Genomic DNA, 24,933 nt, shown 5'->3' on the forward strand with positions numbered 1-24,933 from the left:
CAATTATCCAAATAAATTATAGTCCTAGAAAACTATTATTATTTGAGAAACAGTAAGTCAAGAAATGAACTCAAACAGCAGCTCTAGGGTAGCATCAAATTCATTATATGCTATACAATAATTTTACCAAAAATAACAGGCAAAAAAACAAAACAAAAATGAAATAGCCAAAAATGCAATTTTCGGCCGAAACGTTTCTGCGGCCGAAATTTCAGTGCATCCCTAAGAATTATCATCTCTCATCTTTCTCCACTCCCATCTCTTTCAGGCCATATCTTCTCTTTTTAGACTCCTTTTTCTCTCTCATATCTTGTCACTTTCTTTTCTCTCCACTTTCACTTTTCCTCTTCAATCTCTCTCTACCCCTGTTTAACCTCTCAGAGGTAACAGTTAAAGCACTAATGGGGCCCCTATAACCGTAGAGGAATAACTTATCCTTGCTCTTTTGTGTGTGTGTATATGTATGTATGTATTCTCCTGAAAGCTACCGCCCAATATCACTGCTCCCACTAGCATCAAAACTCCTTGAAAAACTAGTTTATAATCGCCTAACCCACTTCCTGTCCGCCAACTCCTTGCTTGACCCCCTGCAATCCGGATTCCGCCCCAAACACTCAACTGAGACTGCCCTTAACAAGGTTACGAACGATCTTCTCTCTGCTAAAAATATAGGCCACTACTCCATACTCATCCTACTTGACCTCTCAGCTGCCTTCGACACAGTTGACCACCCCCTCCTCCTACAGACCCTTAGCTATTTTGGCCTCTGTGGCACTGCTCTTTCCTGGTTTCACTCTTATCTTTCTCACAGGTCTTTTTCTGTGTCATTTGCTAATGACTCCTCCTCTCTAATGCCTCTGTCTGTTGGAGTACCTCGAGGATCTGTTCTGGGTCCTCTACTCTTCTCCATTTATACTTCTTCACTGGGTAAACTTATCAACAGTTATGGCTTCAAATATCACCTCTATGCTGATGACACCCAGATCTACCTCTCCACCTCTCCCTCTGTCCTTTCTCATGTCAGCAACTGCTTATCTGGTATTTCTTCCTGGATGGCCTCTCACCACCTAAAGATTAACATGTCCAAGACTGAGCTCCTTCTTATCCCCCCTCAAGCTCTACGCCGACCTGTGACTTCTCTATCCCTGTTGACTGCATCACCATTTCCCCATCGCCTCAAGTCCGCTGCCTTGGAGTTGCACTTGACTCAAATCTATCCTTCACCACCCATATCCAATCGCTTTCTACATCCTGCCGCAACCATCTACGCAACATTTCCAAGATTCAACCTTTTCTGTGCGCTAACACCACAAAGCAAATAATCCACTCCCTTGTTATTTCCCGACTTGACTACTGCAATAACCTATTTACTGGCCTTCCTCTTTCCCGCCTCTCCCCTCTTCAATCCATCCTAAATGCCTCTGCCAGACTGATCCACCTTTCCCGCCGCTCTGTATCTGCTGCACCTCTCTGTGAGTCCCTTCACTGGCTCCCCATACACAGCAGAATTAAATTCAAAATTCTCACCCTTGCATACAAAGCACTCACCAACTCCGCTCCCCTCTACCTATCCTCTCTAATCAACAAGTATACTCCAGCCCGCCCACTAAGATCCAACAATGACCTGCTCCTTGCTTCTGCGACTATCACCTCCTCTCATGCTTGACTCCCTCGTGCTGTCACCTCCTCTCATGCTGGAACACTCTCCCTCGTGCTGTCAGGCTTTGCCCAAATCTTTCTTCCTTTAAATGCTCTCTGAAGACTTTTCTGTTCAGAGAAGCCTACCACCCAACTCAATAATATTCCTTTTACCTAACAACATTTCCCTCCTCTAACTCTGCATTAACATCTTTCTCACTCTTGCAGTCCTCACCTCATGTTTCCCAACCTCCTACCCTTCTAGATTGTAAGTTCCCACGGGAATAGGGCCCTCGATTCCTCCTGTATGTGTTTGTAAATTCTGTCCTGTCTCTTAGTCTTTAGAAGTTTTATACTATTGTTTTATTTAAATGATCTGTATCCATGGACAGCCCTGCGGAATATGATAGAGCTTCATAAATAAAGTATAATAATAATGTGTGTATGTATATATATATGTGTGTGTGTGTGTATATAGATATAGATACACATATATATATATATATATATATATATATATATATATATATATATATATATACACATATATATATATATACATATATACACATATATATACACACACTATCCCTTTAGATAATATTTGTAGACATTCACTTTTAAAGACTTAAAATATAGCATTTTGTGTGACCTGTTTCCCAGAGCCAATAGACAATACTATTATTCTCTTAAAGGGACAGTCTACTCCAACATTGTTATTGTTTTAAAAGATAGATAATCTCTTCATTACCTATTCCCCAGTTTTGCACAGCCAACATGATTATATTAATATACTTTTAACCTCCTTAATTATCTTGTATCTAAGCCTCTTGACAACCCCCTGATCACATGGCTATTTATTTTCTATGGATTTGCATTTTAGCCAATTAGAGCTTTATCCTGCACAACTCCAGGGCAGAGAGCAGGTTATCTATATGACCCACATGGATTAGCAATCTCTTGTTGTGAAAAGCTAATAAAAAAACATGTGATAAGAGGATTCCTGTAGTGGATTTAAAACCGGCAGAATTAAGAATTTCTCCAACATAGGTGTGTCCGGTCCACGGCGTCATCCTTACTTGTGGGATATTCTCTTCCCCAACAGGAAATGGCAAAGAGCCCAGCAAAGCTGGTCACATGATCCCTCCTAGGCTCCGCCTACCCCAGTCATTCTCTTTGCCGTTGTACAGGCAACATCTCCACGGAGATGGCTTAGAGTTTTTTAGTGTTTAACTGTAGTTTTTATTATTCAATCAAGAGTTTGTTATTTTGAAATAGTGCTGGTATGTACTATTTACTCAGAAACAGAAAAGAGATGAAGATTTCTGTTTGTATGAGGAAAATGATTTTAGCAACCGTCACTAAAATCCATGGCTGTTCCACACAGGACTGTTGAGAGCAATTAACTTCAGTTGGGGGAACAGTGAGCAGTCTCTTGCTGCTTGAGGTATGACACATTCTAACAAGACGATGTAATGCTGGAAGCTGTCATTTTCCCTATGGGATCCGGTAAGCCATGTTTATTAAGATCGTAAATAAGGGCTTCACAAGGGCTTATTAAGACTGTAGACTTTATCTGGGCTAAATCGATTCATTATTAACACATATTTAGCCTTGAGGAATCATTTAATCTGGGTATTTTGATATAATAATATCGGCAGGCACTGTTTTAGACACCTTATTCTTTAGGGGCTTTCCCAAATCATAGGCAGAGCCTCATTTTCGCGCCGGTGTTGCGCACTTGTTTTTGAGAGGCATGACATGCAGTCGCATGTGAGAGGAGCTCTGATACTTAGAAAAGACTTTCTGAAGGCGTCATTTGGTATCGTATTCCCCTTTGGGCTTGGTTGGGTCTCAGCAAAGCAGATACCAGGGACTGTAAAGGGGTTAAAGTTAAAAACGGCTCCGGTTCCGTTATTTTAAGGGTTAAAGCTTCCAAATTTGGTGTGCAATACTTTTAAGGCTTTAAGACACTGTGGTGAAAATTTGGTGAATTTTGAACAATTCCTTCATGTTTTTTCGCAATTGCAGTAATAAAGTGTGTTCAGTTTAAAATTTAAAGTGACAGTAACGGTTTTATTTTAAAACGTTTTTTGTACTTTGTTATCAAGTTTATGCCTGTTTAACATGTCTGAACTACCAGATAGACTGTGTTCTGAATGTGGGGAAGCCAGAATTCCTATTCATTTAAATAAATGTGATTTATGTGACAATGACAATGATGCCCAAGATGATTCCTCAAGTGAGGGGAGTAAGCATGGTACTGCATCATTCCCTCCTTCGTCTACACGAGTCTTGCCCACTCAGGAGGCCCCTAGTACATCTAGCGCACCAATACTCCTTACTATGCAACAATTAACGGCTGTAATGGATAATTCTGTCAAAAACATTTTAGCCAAAATGAACACTTATCAGCGTAAGCGCGACTGCTCTGTTTTAGATACTGAAGAGCATGACGACGCTGATAATAATGGTTCTGAAGGGCCCCTAACCCAGTCTGATGGGGCCAGGGAGGTTTTGTCTGAGGGAGAAATTACTGATTCAGGGAACATTTCTCAACAAGCTGAACCTGATGTGATTACGTTTAAATTTAAGTTGGAACATCTCCGCATTCTGCTTAAGGAGGTATTATCCACTCTGGATGATTGTGACAAGTTGGTCATCCCAGAGAAACTATGTAAAATGGACAAGTTCCTAGAGGTCCCGGGGCTCCCAGAAGCTTTTCCTATACCCAAGCGGGTGGCGGACATTGTTAATAAAGAATGGGAAAGGCCCGGTATTCCTTTCGTCCCTCCACCCATATTTAAAAAATTGTTTCCTATGGTCGACCCCAGAAAGGACTTATGGCAGACAGTCCCCAAGGTCGAGGGAGCGGTTTCCACTTTAAACAAACGCACCACTATACCCATAGAGGATAGTTGTGCTTTCAAAGATCCTATGGATAAAAAATTAGAAGGTTTACTTAAAAAGATGTTTGTTCAGCAGGGTTACCTTCTACAACCAATTTCATGCATTGTCCCTGTCGCTACAGCCGCATGTTTCTGGTTCGATGAGCTGATAAAGGCGGTCGATAGTGATTCTCCTCCTTATGAGGAGATTATGGACAGAATCAATGCTCTCAAATTGGCTAATTCTTTCACCCTAGACGCCACTTTGCAATTGGCTAGGTTAGCGGCTAAGAATTCTGTGTTTGCTATTGTGGCGCGCAGAGCGCTTTGGTTGAAATCTTGGTCAGCTGATGCGTCTTCCAAGAACAAGCTACTTAACATTCTTTTCAAGGGGAAAACGCTGTTTGGCCCTGACTTGAAAGAGATTATCTCTGATATCACTGGGGGTAAGGGCCACGCCCTTCCTCAGGATCGGCCTTTCAAGGCAAAAAATAAACCTAATTTTCGTCCCTTTCGTAGAAACGGACCAGCCCAAAGTGCTACGTCCTCTAAGCAAGAGGGTAATACTTCTCAAGCCAAGCCAGCTTGGAGACCAATGCAAGGCTGGAACAAGGGAAAGCAGGCCAAGAAACCTGCCACTGCTACCAAGACAGCATGAAATGTTGGCCCCCGATCCGGGACCGGATCTGGTGGGGGGCAGACTCTCTCTCTTCGCTCAGGCTTGGGCAAGAGATGTTCTGGATCCTTGGGCGCTAGAAATAGTCTCCCAAGGTTATCTTCTGGAATTCAAGGGGCTTCCCCCAAGGGGGAGGTTCCACAGGTCTCAGTTGTCTTCAGACCACATAAAAAGACAGGCATTCTTACATTGTGTAGAAGACCTGTTAAAAATGGGAGTGATTCATCCTGTTCCATTAGTAGAACAAGGGATGGGGTTCTACTCCAATCTGTTCATAGTTCCCAAAAAAGAGGGAACGTTCAGACCAATCTTAGATCTCAAGATCTTAAACAAGTTTCTCAAGGTTCCATCGTTCAAGATGGAAACCATTCGAACTATTCTTCCTTCCATCCAGGAAGGTCAATTCATGACCACGGTGGATTTAAAGGATGCGTATCTACATATTCCTATCCACAAGGAACATCATCGGTTCCTAAGGTTCGCATTCCTGGACAAGCATTACCAGTTCGTGGCGTTTCCTTTCGGACTAGCCACTGCTCCAAGGATTTTCACAAAGGTACTAGGGTCCCTTCTAGCTGTGCTAAGACCAAGGGGCATTGCTGTAGTACCTTACTTGGACGACATTCTGATTCAAGCGTCGTCCCTTCCTCAAGCAAAGGCTCACACGGACATTGTCCTGGCCTTTCTCAGATCTCACGGATGGAAAGTGAACGTGGAAAAGAGTTCTCTATCTCCGTCAACAAGGGTTCCCTTCTTGGGAACAATAATAGACTCCTTAGAAATGAGGATTTTTCTGACAGAGGCCAGAAAAACAAAACTTCTAGACTCTTGTCGGATACTTCATTCCGTTCCTCTTCCTTCCATAGCGCAGTGCATGGAAGTGATCGGTTTGATGGTAGCGGCAATGGACATAGTTCCTTTTGCGCGCATTCATCTAAGACCATTACAACTGTGCATGCTCAGTCAGTGGAATGGGGACTATACAGACTTGTCTCCGAAGATACAAGTAAATCAGAGGACCAGAGACTCACTCCGGTGGTGGCTGTCCCTGGACAACCTGTCACAAGGGATGACATTCCGCAGACCAGAGTGGGTCATTGTCACGACCGACGCCAGTCTGATGGGCTGGGGCGCGGTCTGGGGATCCCTGAAAGCTCAGGGTCTTTGGTCTCGGGAAGAATCTCTTCTACCGATAAATATTCTGGAACTGAGAGCGATATTCAATGCTCTCAAGGCTTGGCCTCAGCTAGCGAGGGCCAAGTTCATACGGTTTCAATCAGACAACATGACAACTGTTGCGTACATCAACCATCAGGGGGGAACAAGGAGTTCCCTAGCGATGGAAGAAGTGACCAAAATCATTCTATGGGCGGAGTCTCACTCCTGCCACCTGTCTGCTATCCACATCCCAGGAGTGGAAAATTGGGAAGCGGATTTTCTGAGTCGTCAGACATTGCATCCGGGGGAGTGGGAACTCTATCCGGAAATCTTTGCCCAAGTCACTCAGCTGTGGGGCATTCCAGACATGGATCTGATGGCCTCTCGTCAGAACTTCAAAGTTCCTTGCTACGGGTCCAGATCCAGGGATCCCAAGGCGGCTCTAGTGGATGCACTAGTAGCACCTTGGACCTTCAAACTAGCTTATGTGTTCCCGCCGTTTCCTCTCATCCCCAGGCTGGTAGCCAGGATCAATCAGGAGAGGGCGTCGGTGATCTTGATAGCTCCTGCGTGGCCACGCAGGACTTGGTATGCAGATCTGGTGAATATGTCATCGGCTCCACCTTGGAAGCTACCTTTGAGACGAGACCTTCTTGTTCAGGGTCCGTTCGAACATCCGAATCTGGTTTCACTCCAGCTGACTGCTTGGAGATTGAACGCTTGATCTTATCGAAGCGAGGGTTCTCAGATTCTGTTATCGATACTCTTGTTCAGGCCAGAAAGCCTGTAACTAGAAAGATTTACCACAAAATTTGGAAAAAATATATCTGTTGGTGTGAATCTAAAGGATTCCCTTGGGACAAGGTTTAGATTCCTAAGATTCTATCCTTCCTTCAAGAAGGATTGGAAAAAGGATTATCTGCAAGTTCCCTGAAGGGACAGATTTCTGCCTTGTCTGTGTTACTTCACAAAAAGCTGGCAGCTGTGCCAGATGTTCAAGCCTTTGTTCAGGCTCTGGTTAGAATTAAGCCTGTTTACAAGCCTTTGACTCCTCCTTGGAGTCTCAATTTGGTTCTTTCAGTTCTTCAGGGGGTTCCGTTTGAACCCTTACATTCCGTTGATATTAAGTTATTATCTTGGAAAGTTTTGTTTTTAGTTGCAATTTCTTCTGCTAGAAGAGTTTCAGAATTATCTGCTCTGCAGTGTTCTCCTCCTTATCTGGTGTTCCATGCAGATAAGGTGGTTTTACGTACTAAACCTGGTTTTCTTCCAAAAGTTGTTTCTAACAAAAACATTAACCAGGAGATTATCGTACCTTCTCTGTGTCCGAAACCAGTTTCAAAGAAGGAACGTTTGTTGCACAATTTGGATGTTGTTCGCGCTCTAAAATTCTATTTAGATGCTACAAAGGATTTTAGACAAACATCTTCCTTGTTTGTTGTTTATTCCGGTAAAAGGAGAGGTCAAAAAGCAACTTCTACCTCTCTCTCTTTTTGGATTAAAAGCATCATCAGATTGGCTTACGAGACTGCCGGACGGCAGCCTCCCGAAAGAATCACAGCTCATTCCACTAGGGCTGTGGCTTCCACATGGGCCTTCAAGAACAAGGCTTCTGTTGATCAGATATGTAGGGCAGCGACTTGGTCTTCACTGCACACTTTTACCAAATTTTACAAGTTTGATACTTTTGCTTCTTCTGAGGCTATTTTTGGGAGAAAGGTTTTGCAAGCCGTGGTGCCTTCCATCTAGGTGACCTGATTTGCTCCCTCCCTTCATCCGTGTCCTAAAGCTTTGGTATTGTTTCCCACAAGTAAGGATGACGCCGTGGACCGGACACACCTATGTTGGAGAAAACAGAATTTATGTTTACCTGATAAATTACTTTCTCCAACGGTGTGTCCGGTCCACGGCCCGCCCTGGTTTTTTAATCAGGTCTGATAATTTATTTTCTTTAACTACAGTCACCACGGTACCATATGGTTTCTCCTATGCAAATATTCCTCCTTAACGTCGGTCGAATGACTGGGGTAGGCGGAGCCTAGGAGGGATCATGTGACCAGCTTTGCTGGGCTCTTTGCCATTTCCTGTTGGGGAAGAGAATATCCCACAAGTAAGGATGACGCCGTGGACCGGACACACCGTTGGAGAAAGTAATTTATCAGGTAAACATAAATTCTGTTTTTAAATATTATAAAGTGTATTTATATAACATGGAAGCATGAGATGCTGTCACTTGCATAATTCCTGTCTTGCTAGCGCTCACGCTCCTAGACCAAAAAAATAAAATTTTCTTTGCTAATTATCTAGCAAGTACAGAGCTTTGAGTCAGTTACAGGGAAATACTTTTATATCATTTATTTACCTAGAAGATCAAAAAATAATAAAATCAATGTAAATGAGCTTCTAATTTATTGTGTTTCAGTTTGGAGGAAATCCATTTGCTTCACTTGTGAGCAATGCGCAGAATGCAGGCAATCAGCCTTCCCGTACTGAAAACAGAGATCCTTTACCAAATCCATGGGCTCCTCTGTCCAGTACCACAAGTTCCACATCTACTGCTGGTGCTAGTGGGGGAAACACCACTGGAAATGGAAGTGGAACAAGCACTACAACGGCAAGCTCCACATTACCAAATATGTCATCTGGATTGGGAGGTATGCTCATAAACAGGTTTTATTGTTAATCTGACAAATGATGTTGAAAGCCAGTGTGCAGCATATGTGTAAGCACCAGTTAGAGGAAAATCCTAGGTTTAAACCATTTGATACTAATGTATTTTTCTCATGCTAGTAAAATGTAGCTGCTATCACCATTTAACTCAAGCTCATGTACAGAAAGAGAAACATGGCGTCTTTTGCACATGGCACTGATCTCAGGGTCAGTGTTCTCCACATAAATTTCTGCCCTCTAAGTGGCATTATGAGGTGGTAGGGGCAGTGTTGTACTTTGCAATATTAAAAAAATGTTCTTTTATTCATAAACCAAGTGCAAGTTAATTGCATAATTTAACATTGATTTAATGATAATTTGTGCAACAAAAATGGGTGGGGGGAATAGTTTTACCTAATTTTAGTTTAAAAAGACAACACCCAAAAAATGTCTTTTGTGATTCAGATAGATAATACAGTTTTAATCAACTTTCCAATTTATTTATTCTATTAAATTTGCTTCATTCTTTGGTATCCTTTTGTTGAAGCGGCTCACTAGCTGAATGCATTGGTGAGCCAATGACAAGGCATATGTGTCCAGCCACTAAAGCCACAGGTATGCTTTTCAACAAAGGATTACCAAGAAAACAGAGCGTTAGAAAATAGCAGTAAACTGTAAAGTTGTCTAAAAAATGTTTTCTGTATCACAAAAGAAATATGTAGATCCGTTAATGGCGAAGGTTAATTTACGCGCCTGATAAGACTTTCTCTTCAGCTGCGGTGCCTCAGTTTGCATACGATGAGGAAGGCTACCGAAGGATGACTATTAGCTTTTGAGGGCTGGAGTCTTCCTATTCTAAGCTCTGGGCCTTTCTCCCCCCCACTATCTAACGCATTCACAGCTCTCTTGGACGCATTGATACATAGCACACACCCTTTTTCTCTTGTTAAGTGTATCCAGTCCACGGATCATCCATTACTTGTGGGATATTCTCCTTCCCAACAGGAAGTTGCAAGAGGATCACCCACAGCAGAGCTGCTATATAGCTCCTCCCCTCACTGCCATATCCAGTCATTCTCTTGCAACTCTCAACTAAGATGGAGGTCGTAAGAGGACTGTGGTGTTTTATACTTAGTTTATTTCTTCAATCAAAAGTTTGTTATTTTTAAATGCTACCGGAGTGTACTGTTTATCTCGGGCAGTATTTAGAAGAAGAATCTGCCTGTGTTTTCTATGATCTTAGCAGAAGTAACTAAGATCCTTTGCTGTTCTCACATATTCTGAGGAGTGAGGTAACTTCAGAGGGGGAATAGTGTGCAGGTTTTCCTGCAATAAGGTATGTGCAGTTAAAATATTTTTCTAGGGATGGAATTTGCTAGAAAATGCTGCTGATACCAAAGTAATGTAAGTAAAGCCTTAAATGCAGTGATAGCGACTGGTATCAGGCTTATTAATAGAGATACATACTCTTATAAAAGTGTATTTTAAAACGTTTGCTGGCATGTTTAATAGTTTTTTACATATGTTTGGTGATAAAACTTATTGGGGCCTAGTTTTTTCCACATGGCTGCCTTGAATTTTGCCTAGAAACAGTTCTCTGAGGCTTCCCACTGTTGTAATATGAGTGGGAGGGGCCTATTTTTGCGTTTTTTTGCACACCAAAAATTACAGGCACAGACATCCAGCTTCTTCCTGCATGATCCAGGACTTCTCTGAAGGGCTCAAAAGGCTTCAAAAGTCGTATTGAGGGAGGTAAAAAGCCACAGTAGAGCTGTGGCAGTTGTGACTGTTTAAAAAAACGTTTTTGTCATTTGTTATTCCGTTTTTGGTATTAAGGGGTTAATCATCCATTTGCAAGAGGGTGCAATGCTCTGCTAACTTATTACATACACTGTAAAAATTTCGTTAGTGTAACTGCATTTTTTCACTGTTATTTCAAAATTTGGGAAAATCTGTGTTTCTTAAAGGCGCAGTAACGTTTTTTATATTGCTTGTAAACTTGTTTTAAGTGTTTTCCAAGCTTGCTAGTCTCATTGCTAGTCTGTTTAAACATGTCTGACACAGAGGAACCTACTTGTTCATTATGTTTGAAAGCCATGGTGGAGCCCCATAGGAGAATGTGTACTAAATGTATTGATTTCACCTTAAACAGTAAAGATCAGTCTTTATCTATAAAAGAATTATCACCAGAGGGTTCTGTCGAGGGGGAAGTTATGCCGACTAACTCTCCCCACGTGTCAGACCCTTCGCCTCCCGCTCAGGGGACGCACGCTAATATGGCGCCAATTACATCAGGGACGCCCATAGCGATTACCTTGCAGGACATGGCTGCAATCATGAATAATACCCTGTCAGAGGTATTATCTAGATTGCCTGAATTAAGAGGCAAGCGCGATAGCTCTGGTGTTAGGAGAGATACAGAGCGCGCAAATGCTGTTAGAGCCATGTCTGATACTGCGTCACAGTATGCAGAACATGAGGACGGAGAGCTTCAGTCTGTGGGTGACATCTCTGACTCGGGGAAACCTGATTCAGAGATTTCTAATTTTAAATTTAAGCTTGAGAACCTCTGTGTATTGCTTGGGGAGGTATTAGCTGCTCTGAATGACTGTAACACAGTTGCAATTCCAGAGAAATTGTGTAGGCTGGATAGATACTATGCGGTGCCGGTGTGTACTGACGTTTTTCCTATACCTAAAAGGCTTACAGAAATTATTAGCAAGGAGTGGGATAAGACCCGGTGTGCCCTTTTCCCCACCTCCTATATTTAGAAAAATGTTTCCAATAAACGCCACTACACGGGACTTATGGCAGACGGTCCCTAAGGTGGAGGGAGCAGTTTCTACTTTAGCAAAGCGTACCACCGGTTGAGGACAGTTGTGCTTTTTCAGATCCAATGGATAAAAAATTGGAGGGTTACCTTAAGAAAATGTTTATTCAACAAGGTTTTATTTTACAGCCCCTTGCATGCATTGCGCCTGTCACTGCTGCGGCGGCATACTGGTTTGAGGCCCTGGAAGAGGCCATCCAGACAGCTCCATTGAATGAAATTATTGACAAGCTTAAAACGCTTAAGCTAGCTAACTCATTTGTTTCTGATGCCATTGTTCATTTGACTAAACTAACGGCTAAGAATTCTGGATTCGCCATCCAGGCGAGTAGGGCACTATGGCTTACATCCTGGTCAGCTGACGTGACTTCAAAGTCTAAATTACTCAACATTCCTTTCAAGGGGCAGACCTTATTCGGACCTGGCTTGAAGGATATTATTGCTGACATTACTGGAGGCAAGGGTCATACCCTTCCTCAGGACAGGGCCAAATCAAAGGCCAAACAGTCTAATTTTCGTGCCTTTCGAAATTTCAAGGCAGGAGCAGCATCAACTTCCTCCGCTTCAAAACAAGAGGGAACTGTTGCTCATTCCAGACAGGCCTGGAAACCTAACCAGTCCTGGAACAAGGGCAAGCAGGCCAGGAAGCCTGCTGCTGCCCCCAAGACAGCATGAAGGAACGGCCCCCTATCCGGAAACGGATCTAGTGGGGGGCAGACTTTCTCTCTTCGCCCAGGCATGGGCAAGAGATGTTCAGGATCCCTGGGCGTTGGAGATCATATCTCAGGGATATCTTCTGGACTTCAAAGCTTCTCCTCCACAAGGGAGATTTCATCTTTCAAGGTTATCATCAAACCAGATAAAGAAAGTGGCATTCCTAAGCTGTGTGCAAGACCTCCTAGTAATGGGAGTGATCCATCCAGTTCCGCGGACGGAACAAGGACAGGGATTTTATTCAAATCTGTTTGTGGTTCCCAAGAAAGAGGGAACCTTCAGACCAATCTTGGATCTAAAGATCTTAAACAAATTCCTCAGAGTTCCATCATTCAAAATGGAAACTATTCGGACCATCCTACTCATGATCCAAGAGGGTCAGTACATGACCACAGTGGATTTAAAGGATGCCTACCTTCACATACCGATTCACAAAGATCATCGGTTCCTAAGGTTTGCCTTTCTAGACAGGTATTACCAATTTGTAGCTCTTCCCTTCGGGTTGGCCACTGTCCCGAGAATTTTTACAAAGGTTCTGGGCTCACTTCTGGCGGTTCTAAGACCGCGAGGCATAGCGGTGGCTCCGTATCTAGACGACATCCTGATACAGGCGTCAAGCTTTCAAATTGCCAAGTCTCATACAGAGATCGTTCTGGCATTTCTGAGGTCGCATGGGTGGAAAGTGAACGTGGAAAAGAGTTCTCTATCACCACTCACAAGAGTCTCCTTCCTAGGGACTCTTATAGATTCTGTAGAGATGATAATTTACCTGACGGAGTCCAGGTTATCAAAACTTCTAAATGCTTGCCGTGTCCTTCATTCCATTCCACACCCGTCAGTGGCTCAGTGCATGGAAGTAATCGGCTTAATGGTAGCGGCAATGGACATAGTGCCATTTGCGCGCCTGCATCTCAGACCGCTGCAATTATGCATGCTAAGTCAGTGGAACGGGGATTACTCAGATTTGTCCCCTCTACTAAATCTGGATCAAGAGACCAGAGATTCTCTTCTCTGGTGGCTTTCTCGGGTCCATCTGTCCAAGGGTATGACCTTTCGCAGGCCAGATTGGACGATTGTAACAACAGATGCCAGCCTTCTAGGTTGGGGCACAGTCTGGAACTCCCTGAAGGCTCAGGGATCGTGGACTCAGGAGGAGAAACTCCTCCCAATAAATATTCTGGAGTTAAGAGCAATATTCAAGGCTCTTCTAGCTTGGCCTCAGTTAGCAACCCTGAGGTTCATCAGATTTCAGTCGGACAACATTACGACTGTGGCTTACATCAACCATCAAGGGGGAACCAGGAGTTCCCTAGCGATGTCAGAAGTCTCAAAGATAATTCGCTGGGCAGAGTCTCACTCTTGCCACCTGTCAGCGATCCACATCCCAGGCGTAGAGAACTGGGAGGCGGATTTTCTAAGTCGTCAGACTTTTCATCCGGGGGAGTGGGAACTCCATCCGGAGGTGTTTGCTCAACTGGTCCATCGTTGGGGCAAACCAGAACTGGATCTCATGGCGTCTCGCCAGAACGCTAAGCTTCCTTTTTACGGATCCAGGTCCAGGGACCCGGGAGCAACACTGATAGATGCTTTAGCAGCTCCTTGGTTCTTCAACCTGGCCTATGTGTTTCCACCGTTTCCTCTGCTCCCTCGACTGATTGCCAAAATCAAACAGGAGAGAGCATCAGTGATTCTGATTGCGCCTGCGTGGCCACGCAGGACCTGGTATGTAGACCTAGTGGACATGTCATCTCTTCCACCATGGACTCTGCCTCTGAGGCAGGACCTTCTAATACAAGGTCCTTTCAATCATCCAAATCTACTTTCTCTGAGACTGACAGCATGGAGATTGAATGCTTGATTCTATCAAGGCGTGGCTTCTCCGAATCAGTCATTGATACCTTAATACAGGCTCGGAAGCCTGTCACCAGGAAAATCTACCATAAGATATGGCGTAAATATCTTTATTGGTGTGAATCCAAGAGTTACTCATGGAGTAAGGTTAGGATTCCTAGGATATTGTAATTTCTCCAAGAGGGTTTGGACAAAGGCTTATCAGCTAGTTCTTTAAAAGGACAGATCTCTGCTCTGTCTATTCTTTTGCACAGACGTCAAGGCATTTTGTCAGGCTTTGGTTAGGATTAAGCCTGTGTTTAAAACTGTTGCTCCCCCGTGGAGCTTAAACTTGGTTCTTAAAGTTCTTCAGGGAGTTCCGTTTGAGCCCCTTCATTCCATTGATATTAAACTTTTATCTTGGAAAGTTCTGTTTTTGATGGCTATTTCCTCGGCTCGAAGAGTCTCTGAGTTATCTGCCTTACATTGTGATTCTCCTTATCTGATTTTTCATTCAGACAAGGTAGTTCTGCGTACCAAACCTGGGTTTTTACCTAAGGTGGTTTCTAACAGGAATATCAATCAAGAGATTGTTGTTCCATCATTGTGTCCTAATCCTTCTTCAAAGAAGGAACGTCTTTTGCATAATCTGGACGTAGTCCGTGCCTTGAAGTTTTACTTACAGGCTACTAAAGATTTTCGTCAAACATCTGCCCTGTTTGTCGTTTACTCTGGACAGAGGAGAGGTCAAAAAGCTTCGGCAACCTCTCTCTCCTTTTGGCTTCGGAGCATAATACGCTTAGCCTATGAGACTGCTGGACAGCAGCCCCCTGAAAGGATTACAACTCATTCTACTAGAGCTGTGGCTTCCACCTGGGCCTTTAAAAATGAGGCCTCTGTTGAACAGATTTGCAAGGCTGCGACTTGGTCTTCGCTTCACACCTTTTCAAAATTTTACAAATTTGACACTTTTGCTTCTTCGGAGGCTGTTTTTGGGAGAAAGAAAGGTTCTACAGGCAGTGGTCCTTCTGTTTAAGTTCCTGCCTTGTCCCTCCCATCATCCATGTACTTTAGCTTTGGTATTGGTATCCCACAAGTAATGGATGATCTGTGGACTGGATACACCTAACAAGAGAAAACATAATTTATGCTTACCTGATAAATTTATTTCTCTTGTAGTGTATCCAGTCCACGGCCCGCCCTGTCCTTTTAAGGCAGGTCTAAATTTTAATTAAACTACAGTCACCACTGCACCCTATGGTTTCTCCTTTCTCGTCTTGTTTCGGTCGAATGACTGGATATGGCAGTGAGGGGAGGAGCTATATAGCAGCTCTGCTGTGGGTGATCCTCTTGCAACTTCCTGTTGGGAAGGAGAATATCCCACAAGTAATGGATGATCCGTGGACTGGATACACTACAAGAGAAATTTATCAGGTAAGCATAAATTATGTTGGGTTTTTTTTATGAGGGAGTTTGTCGTAAGCGAAGACTCATCCCGCTTAGCTATATGGTATTATGGTGGGTGAAATTGATATTGTGGATGGCTTTCACAGATCTAGGCTACATTGCAGCATAAATTGACCGCATCTTGGCTCCTCCTATTGCATGCACTCGAGTTTGAAATATCTGTTTAGATTTCCAGGGTTTGCGGCGTATATCCGTTTATTTATATAGTAGAGAGCACCGTTGTGGGCGATTGCTGTGTACATTTCCGAAATAGCCTTGCTATCAAAAGGAGCTCATGGTGTTTATGGCGACCATAGTCTTTTTTTTTTTTTTTTTTTTTTCATTTGCCATTTTCCCATGGCGGTACTTTTCCCGCCAAGGACTGTAAGTTCATCTTCTTCATGGAGTCTGTCTCAAGTGCGCTGCTTTATTCTAGCACTTCCTATAAAATGTAATAGGAATGTTTATGTGATGCTTCCCTAACATTCTTTGTTATTCGTTCTGTTTTTCTTTATATACACAGTTTTATCTGTCACCTTTATATCGTGTGCTTAAGGTTGGAACGGGGGCTGAGTGTTTTGCTATTGACCCTATTACTTTTTTCTTTCTTTTTTTTTTTAAAGTATTGGTCTTTTTTTTTTTTGCAGTCTGGTGGCAATTTCTTGTGAGAGACTATATCTCTCCCATGCTTTCCTACTGCCTTTCTATTTAGGAAGTAACATAAATTGTTTACTTCTTATAGGGTTTTAGTAGGCTATACTTTGCAATCCCTTTTTATAGTGTGTGGATTTCTTGCCTTTTATTGCAGTATCCTTGTTTGTTTATTGTAAGATAATTTTTTATCTTTTTCATATGGGATAATTTATATGTGTGTGACCTAGTGGTCTTAGGACACTAATTTTTTTTTTTTTATATTTTACTAGTTTAATATGGAATATATGAAAATGTTCTGCCCATTCTGTTCTTTGGCAGTCCCTTCAAAGGATAACAGAGAAAATAACCTTGTATGCTCTCTATTCTTTGGGAAATGTTGCACACCACCCTCGGGTGGCTAATGGTTTTTACTGTACTATTTTTTTTTTTTTTTACTGCTTCTATATTGCAGTAAGTAGGTTTACAACCAACAAGTCCATTCCTAGGGCTCGGTATGGGAACTGTTTTATTTATATATATATATATATATATATATATATATATATATATATATATATATATATATATATATATATATATATATATATATATATATATATATATATAAATCTAAATATATAGTTTTTATTTTTTTTCTTGGGACGTTCTTAGGGCGAAGAAGTTAATTGAATCTGTCCCTTGTGAGGAGATTTTATTATGTCTGTGACATTGTTTGGCCCTAGGTCAGATGTTTTAGTTGTTTTTTTTTATAAAAAAAAAAAAGACACTTTAATCCTCTAAACAGCCCAATGTAACCTAGTGTAGCTTTGCAACCCAAGGGTTGTTGGTTTGTATCCAGCTGCTGGAATGCTAGATGTCCTTTTTGAAGTGTTTCAACTAATTTCTCAAGGTTCCGTTCTATTTTCCCTTTAGTCAGGGAACATTTTTAGTTCCAGCAGTTTGCCTTTTTGGACAAACCCTTCCATCTTGTAGCCTTTCCTTTCGGCCCATTCTCTTTCCCCGAAATCTTTGCTAAGGTTCTAGGGGCTCTTCTGGCAGTGGCCAGATTTCAAGGAATTGCAATGGCTCAGTACCAAGACGATATCTTGGTTCTGGCGCCATCTTTTCATTTAGCAAGATCCCATGCTGAACTCGATTCTCTGCTTCCATGGGTAAAAGGTGAATCTGGAATAGAGTTCCTTGGTGTCAAATACCAAGGTATGTTTTTTTTTTTGGTGGTGGTGGTGGTGGTTGTGGTTGTTGTGTTTTTTTTTTTTTTTCTTTTTTTCTTTTTTTCTTTTTTTTTTTGTGTGTGTGGAGTATCTTCATGCACGAAGGATTTTAATATGACTAAATATTTTTTTTATTTTTTTGAGGTTGTCGATATAAAGCTGGCTGATTACTGCCATATACTCTATATTTTTGAAACTTTTCTTATTGACAATCAGAAAAGCCAAGCTTCTTGTCTTTCACTTCAGTTCTCTGTCCGTCCATCATGGCTCTGTGTTTAGAAGTAATGGTCTAATGGTGTCTTCCATGAACATTATTTATTTTCTCATTTCCATCTGAGACCTTTACAGTTATGCTTGCTCAGTCAATGGAACAGCAATCACTCTGACTTCTCTGAGTATAGTTCTAGTCACACAGACAAGATACTCTATATCCTGGTGTTCTCCCACAACCATTTGTCCCAGGGCACATGCTTACTAATATCTTTTTGGGAGATTGTGACTTTGGATGCCAGCCTTTCGGGCTAAGGAGCAGTTTGGGGTTTCATAAGAGCTTGGGGTCTTTAGTCTCAGTAGGAGTCTGTACTCCATATAAATATCCTACATTTGAGAACCATCTCGAATTCTCTGATAGCTTGGCCCCTCTTGATTTTGGTCCGGTTTATCAAATTCCAATCGGACAGCTTTCTTCTGTGGCGTATATCTACCTCCAAGGAGGAACTTGGAGTTTATTATCTAGGAAGGAGGTTCCTCGCTTTTTTCTGTGGGCAGTGTTTTCCCAATTACTTCTATTGGCTATCCACATCCTAGGGGTGCTTTAGCGGATTTGAGCTGGCAGATTTTTCATCCCGAAGAGTGGGACCTCCTTCTGGAGGTATTCTCAATGATATCTCTCAGGGGGGAGTTCCTGAGCTGAATCCAAGGGCGTTTCATCTAAACTCCAGGCTTCCAAATTATGTCTCAGAATCCAGGGATTTGCAAGCAGATCTGGTCGACGCTCTGGTGGTTCCATGGAACTTCGGTGTAACTTATCTGTTTTCCTCATTTTGCCTTCCTTTCTCGGAGGGATATCCCGTAGCAGACTTCTGTGATCTTAACACTCCTGCGTAGCCTTGCATGGTGCAGTTGTCGTCATTTCTCCCATGGAAATTGCCTGTAAGGAAGGACCTTCTACTTCTGGGATTTTTCTTACATCCAAGCCGAGATTCACTGATGCTGACTGCTTGGAGATAAATAGTTTAGTCTTGTCTAGACTAAGTTTCTTTTTAAAGACATGAGTCCACGGATTTCATCCTTGTGGGATTACGGCCTCCTGGTCAACAGGAGGAGGCAAAGAGCACCACAGCAGAGCTGTATATTTAGCTCCTCCCTTCCCTCCCACCCCAGTCATTCTCTTTGCCTATGTTAGTAATAGGAAGAGGTAAAGTGAGGTGTTAGATTAGATTCTTCAAACAAGAGTTTATTATTTTTAAAGTGGTGCCAGAAAGTGCTACTTTTTCTAGGGTGTAGCCGTAGTCCATGTCAGTCTCTAGAGTAGAGTATTGGTGGCTTTAGAGCGATGGGAACTGGTGGGACATAATTCTCACTGCGCCTCCCATACTGTGATACTGCCCTTTTTTTGATGGCCTAAGCTGGATCTAACTCAGGCTTTATCTTGTCTACAGGACGGAACCTAAGGACCTCTGAACCCTGTTGAAGCTGTCCTGCTGTCGGACAGCATAAGAGGTATGTTCAGACTTTATTTCTCTAAAGGAAAATTCCTCAGGGACATATTTACCTCAGAGAGGTTTTCTGCACTTAAGTGTATATTATGGGAATCAGGAGCTCTGTCAGTAAAGAGTTCTCTTACCAAACAGCATTTGGCAGACTCTGGGCCACGCTTGGGGCTATTTTATGGGGACCTAGTCTCATTAAAAGTAAGGGACTTCCTCACATGGTAACTTTGTTCCGGCACTGGGCTACACTTGGGGTTCATTTTAAGAACCGCTTGGTTTTTTAATGTTTAATTAGGGCTTCACTTTCTTTTACTTTATTACGGCTACGTGGTAAGACATGTTTTAGCTGTTAGAGGTGGCAGTATTAGCAGGCACTGGATTCTGGGGCTATCGGGTTTTATGTTATCCTTAGCCACTCTGTGTTTTTTAGACTTTGACGCCCACGAAGCGCGAGGTCTCATTTTGCGCGCTTGTTTTTCCGGAGCCGACATCAGTCTTCCCAGCTGGGTGTTACGCTAGGAACCTCTTGGTTTTAAAACAGAGCAAGGGTTTGATATCGCTTGCTGGCTGTCGCTGTTAAGCTTGCTGGAGGAGCAGTCTAAATACCGGGTACCAGGTAGGCGCCTCAGCTGAGCTGTTGAGGCATAGGGGTGCAATCTTTACTGAAGTATTATCCTTATTAAGAACATGTTTGATGTTTTTTTTTAATTTTAAGGGGCCATTTCAAAAGATATAGTATGTTTCTTTTTCGTTTTTCAAGGGCCGGTTTGGTTTAGTTTTTATTTAAGGGCCAGTTTCTAATAGAGTATTAGTTCATATACCCTATTGCTTCCTTTTTCAACTCATTAGAGAGTGGTTGACTAAGGTTTGAAGGGGTTATTTCTTTTTATAATTCTGTTTTATCATGGATTTAGAAGATATCCAGAATGTTACTTGTGCCATGTGTTACTTGTGCCAACCTCCTGTTCCTTTTTGTCCATGCATTGAGAGGGCTTTAAGATATAGAGAGAGGATTTTCTTTGATAAAACCTTAAACAAAGCAGATGCTTCTCAGGAGTCTGAGGAGATGCAGTATATGCCACAGCTTTCTCCACCAGGCGTCAAAGCCCTTAGCGCCCACTCAAGCAGTGCCCTTTACTTCTCCAGTTTCTGCTGCAGTTACTTTAAAAGACATAGCTGCAGTTATGTCTTCTACGCTTTCTGATGCGTTATCGGCCTTTCCTATATTTCAAGGCAAGCGTAAAAGGAAGGACAACTATGTGATCAATGAAGTTTCTGATACTTTCATGGCAATCTCGGACGTACCCTCCCAGGGTTCTGAGTTGGAGGGTATGGAGGTTCTGTCGGAAGGTGAAATTTCTGACTCTGGAAGTTCCTTACCTTTGACCGATTCAGAAGTGTTTTCTTTCAAGTTTAAACTAGAACACCTCCGCTTGTTACTAAGGGAGGTTTTATTGACTTTGGACGACTGATACGATAGTGGTCCCTCCGGAGAAGTTGAGTAAGTTGGACAGATACTTGGAAGTGCCTTCTTACTCGGATGTTTTTCCGGTTCCCAAGCGAACTTCGGAGATTATTGCTAAAGAATGGGAGAGACCAGGTATTCCCTTCTCTTCTTCTCCATTTTTCAAGAAAATGTTCCCTATATCTGACTGTCGGGGACTCTTGGCAGACGGTCCCTAAGGTGGAGGGAGCTATTTCCACCCTGGCTAAGCGGACTACTATTCCTATTGAGGATAGTTGTGCTTTCAAAGATCCTATGGATAAGAAGTTGGAGAACCTACTTAAAAGAATTTGTCCATCAGGGTTTACTTTTACAAAATGCTGCTTGCATTGTTACGGTCACTAGTGCGGCAGCTTATTGGTTTGATGCTCTTGCAGAGTCTCTTAAGACGGAGACTTCTCTGGAAGAGATACAGGATCGGATTAAAGCTCTTAAATTAGCTAATTCATTTATTACGGATGCTTCTCTGCAGATTACTAAATTGGCTGCTAAGAGTTCAGGTTTTTCTGTCCTTGCCCGCAGGGCATTATGGTTGAAACCTTGGTTTGCGGATGTGTCATCCAAGTCTAAGCTTCTGGCCATTCCTTACAAGGTGAAGACCTTGTTTGGACCTGGCTTGAAGGAAATTATTTCTGACATCACGGGAGGCAAGGGTTATCTCCTCCCTCAGGATAAACGATCCAAGCAGAAGGGTCGACAAAGTAATTTTCATTTGAAATTTCATGGAAGGAAACTATTCACATTCCAAGTCTACCTGGAGACCCAACCAGTCATGGAACAAGGGTAAACAATCGAAGAAACCTGCTGCTGCTTCCAAGTCAGCATTAAGGGTTGGCCCCCGATCCGGGACCGGATCTGGTAGGGAGCAGACTTTCATTTCATTCATGGAGTTCAGACATTCTTTACCCCGAGGAAGGTTTCTTCTTTCAAGATTATCTGCAAACCAGATAAAGAGAGGCGTTCTTACATTGTGTAAGAGACCTCTCTTCCATGGGAGTAATCTGTCCCGTTCAAATACAGGGACAGGGGTTTTATTCAAATCTGTTTGTTTGTAGTTACAAAAAAGGAGGGAACTTTCAGACCTATTTTAGACCTCAAGAGTCTAAACAAGTTTCTCAGAGTTCCATCTTTCAAGATGGAAACTATTCGTACCATTCTTCCATTGATCCAGGAGGGTCAATTTATGACGACAGTGGATCTAAAGGATGCGTATCTTCATGTTCCTATCCACAGAGATCATCACAAGTTCCTGAGGTTTGCCTTTCTGGACAAACATTTTCAGTTTGTGGCTCTTCCTTTTGGTCTGGCCACGGCGCCCAGAATTTTCACAAAGGGTCTGGGGTCTCTACTGGCGGATCTAAGACTGCGGGGCATTGCGGTGGCGCCTTATCTGGACGATATTCTAATCCAGGTGTCATCTTATCAACTAGCAAGGTCCCATACCGACATTGTGCTATCCTTCCTGAGAACTCACGGGTGGAAGGTAAATCTGGAAAAGTTTAATTCCGCAGACAAGGGTTCCCTTCTTGAGAACTCTAATCGACTCTATATCCATGAAAATTTTTCTGACGGATGTCAGAAGATTAAAAATTCGGAATACATGTCGAGCTCTTCAGTCCAATCTTCGGCCGTCAGTGGCTCAGTGCATGGAGGTAATCGGATTGATGGTGGCGGCAATGGACATCATTCCGTTTGCTCGTTTTCATCTCAGGCCTCTGCAGCTGAGCATGCTTAGGCAGTGGAACGGAGATTATACAGATTTGTCTCCTTGAATAACCTTAGATCAGGAGACGAGGGACTCTCTTCTATGGTGGTTGTCTCTGGATCATCTATCCCAGGGGACATGCTTTTGCAGACCTTCATGGGTAATTGTGACAACTGATGCCAGCCTTTTAGGATGGGGAGCAGTTTGGGGCTCTTTAAAGGCTCAGGGAGTATGGACTCAGGCAGAGTCTCTCCTTCCCATCAACATTTTAGAGCTGAGGGTGATCTTCAATGCGCTTCAGGCGTGGTCTCAGCTGGCCTCGGCACAATTCATCAGATTCCAATCAGACAACGACAGTGGCTTACATCAATCATCAGGGAGGAACAAGGAGTTCCTTAGCGATGACCGAAGTAACCAAGATAATCCAGTGGGTAGAGGCTCACTCTTGCCATCTGTCGGCGATCTACATCCCAGGGGTGGAAAACTGGGAAGCAGATTTTCTGAGCAGGCAGACCTTTCATCCAGGAGAGTGGGAACTCCATCCGGAAATATTTTCCAACCTGATTCTCACATGGAGTCGGCCGGAGTTGGATCTCATGGCGTCTCGTCAGAATGCCAAGCTTCCGAGATACGGGTCCAGGGACCCCCAGGCCGAGCTGATAGATGCCTTGGTAGTTCCTTGGTCCTTCAGCCTAGCATATGTATTCCCCCCGTTTGCGCTCCTTCCCAGGGTTATTGCTCGAATCAAACAGGAGAGGGCTTCAGTGATCCTCATTGCTCCTGCGTGGCCTCGCAGGATTTGGTATGCCGATCTGGTGGACATGTCATCTCTGCCACCTTGGAAGCTTCCTTTGAGGAAGGACCTTCTCATTCAGGGTCCCTTCCGTCACCTGAATCTAGTTTCTCTGCGGCTGACTGCTTGGAGATTGAACGCTTAATTTTATCCAAGCAAGGTTTTTTCGGATTCGGTCATAGATACCTTAATTCAGGCGCGTAAGCCGGTTACTAGGAAGATTTACCATAAGATATGGCGTAAATATCTTTATTGGTGTGAATCCAAGGGCTACTCATGGAGTAGAGTCAGGATTCCTAGGATTTTGTCCTTTCTCCAAGAAGGACTGGAGAAGGGGTTATCAGCGAGTTCTCTGAAGGCTCAGATTTCTGCCTTATCTGTTTTGTTGCACAAGCGTCTGGCAGCTGTTACAGATATTCAATCTTTTTGTCAGGCTTTGATTAGAATCAGGCCTGTGTTTAAACCTATTGTTCCTCCATGGAGTTTGAATTTAGTTCTTAAGGTTCTTCAAGGGGTTCCATTTGAACCTATGCATTCCATAGATATTAAGTTGTTATCTTGGAAAGTTTTGTTTCTTGTTGCCATTTCTTCTGCTCGAAGAGTGTCTGAGCTTTCGGCTTTACAATATAATTCTCCTTACCTTATTTCTCCTGTTAAGTGTGATCAGTCCACGGGTCATCATTACTTCTGGGATATTAACTCCTCCCCAACAGGAAGTGCAAGAGGATCACCCAGCAGAGCTGCTATATAGCTCCTCCCCTCTACGTCACACCCAGTCATTCTCTTGCACCCAACTAATAGATAGGATGTGTGAGAGGACTGTGGTGATTTTACTTAGTTTTTATGACTTCAATCAAAAGTTTGTTATTTTAAAACAGCACCGGAGCGTGTTGTTCATTCTCAGGGGGAATTTGAAGAAGAATCTACCTGAGTTTCTATATGATCATGTTGCTGTTCTCGGCCATCTGAGGGGTGAGGTATACTTCAGATCAGGGGACAGCGGGCAGGGTCACCTGCAAAGAGGTATGTAGCAGCTTATTATTTTCTGAGAATGGAATTGATTAGAAAATACTGCAAATACCTATATAAAGTAAGTTCAGCCTTAAATGCAGTAGTAGCAACTGGTATCAGGCTGTCATGTATGTATATTTTCACTTCAGTATTCTGGGGAATGGCACTTCACTGGAATGATACTGTATGAATAAACCTTAGCCTATATTGCAGTGAGAACGGCTAGCAGTAGGTTTTCTGTGACAATTTATTATCAGGTTAAACGTTTTGCTGGCATGTTAAATCGTTTAATTTTCTGAGATACTGGGTGAAAAATTGTGTTGGGCACTAATTATCCACTTGGCGGGCATTTTATTCACTTTTTGACAGTTTACTGATCTCCCTCACTGTTGTGTGTGAGGGGGAGGGGCTTAATTTGGCGCTTTTACTACGCATCAGGAATTCAGTCACAAGTCTGTTTTTCTTCCCTGCATGATCCGGTTCGTCTCTACAGAGCTTAAGGGTCGTCAAAAGT

At 42.9% G+C, this 24,933-nt stretch overlaps 1 protein-coding gene across 1 annotated transcript in view; it reads left to right on the forward strand.

Moving 5' to 3' along the window:
* The window catches only part of UBQLN1 (ubiquilin 1), a gene marked incomplete in the record, with an annotated part of 255,859 nt that overhangs the window by 105,196 nt on the left and 125,730 nt on the right, over positions 1 to 24,933 (forward strand). Inside the window, 1 exon segment of the mRNA XM_053702450.1 lies at positions 8,783 to 9,014. Coding sequence (XP_053558425.1) covers positions 8,783 to 9,014 — 232 coding nt within the window.

This window comes from Bombina bombina, chromosome 2, assembly GCF_027579735.1.
Source record: "Bombina bombina isolate aBomBom1 chromosome 2, aBomBom1.pri, whole genome shotgun sequence".
Taxonomy (NCBI): domain Eukaryota; kingdom Metazoa; phylum Chordata; class Amphibia; order Anura; family Bombinatoridae; genus Bombina; species Bombina bombina.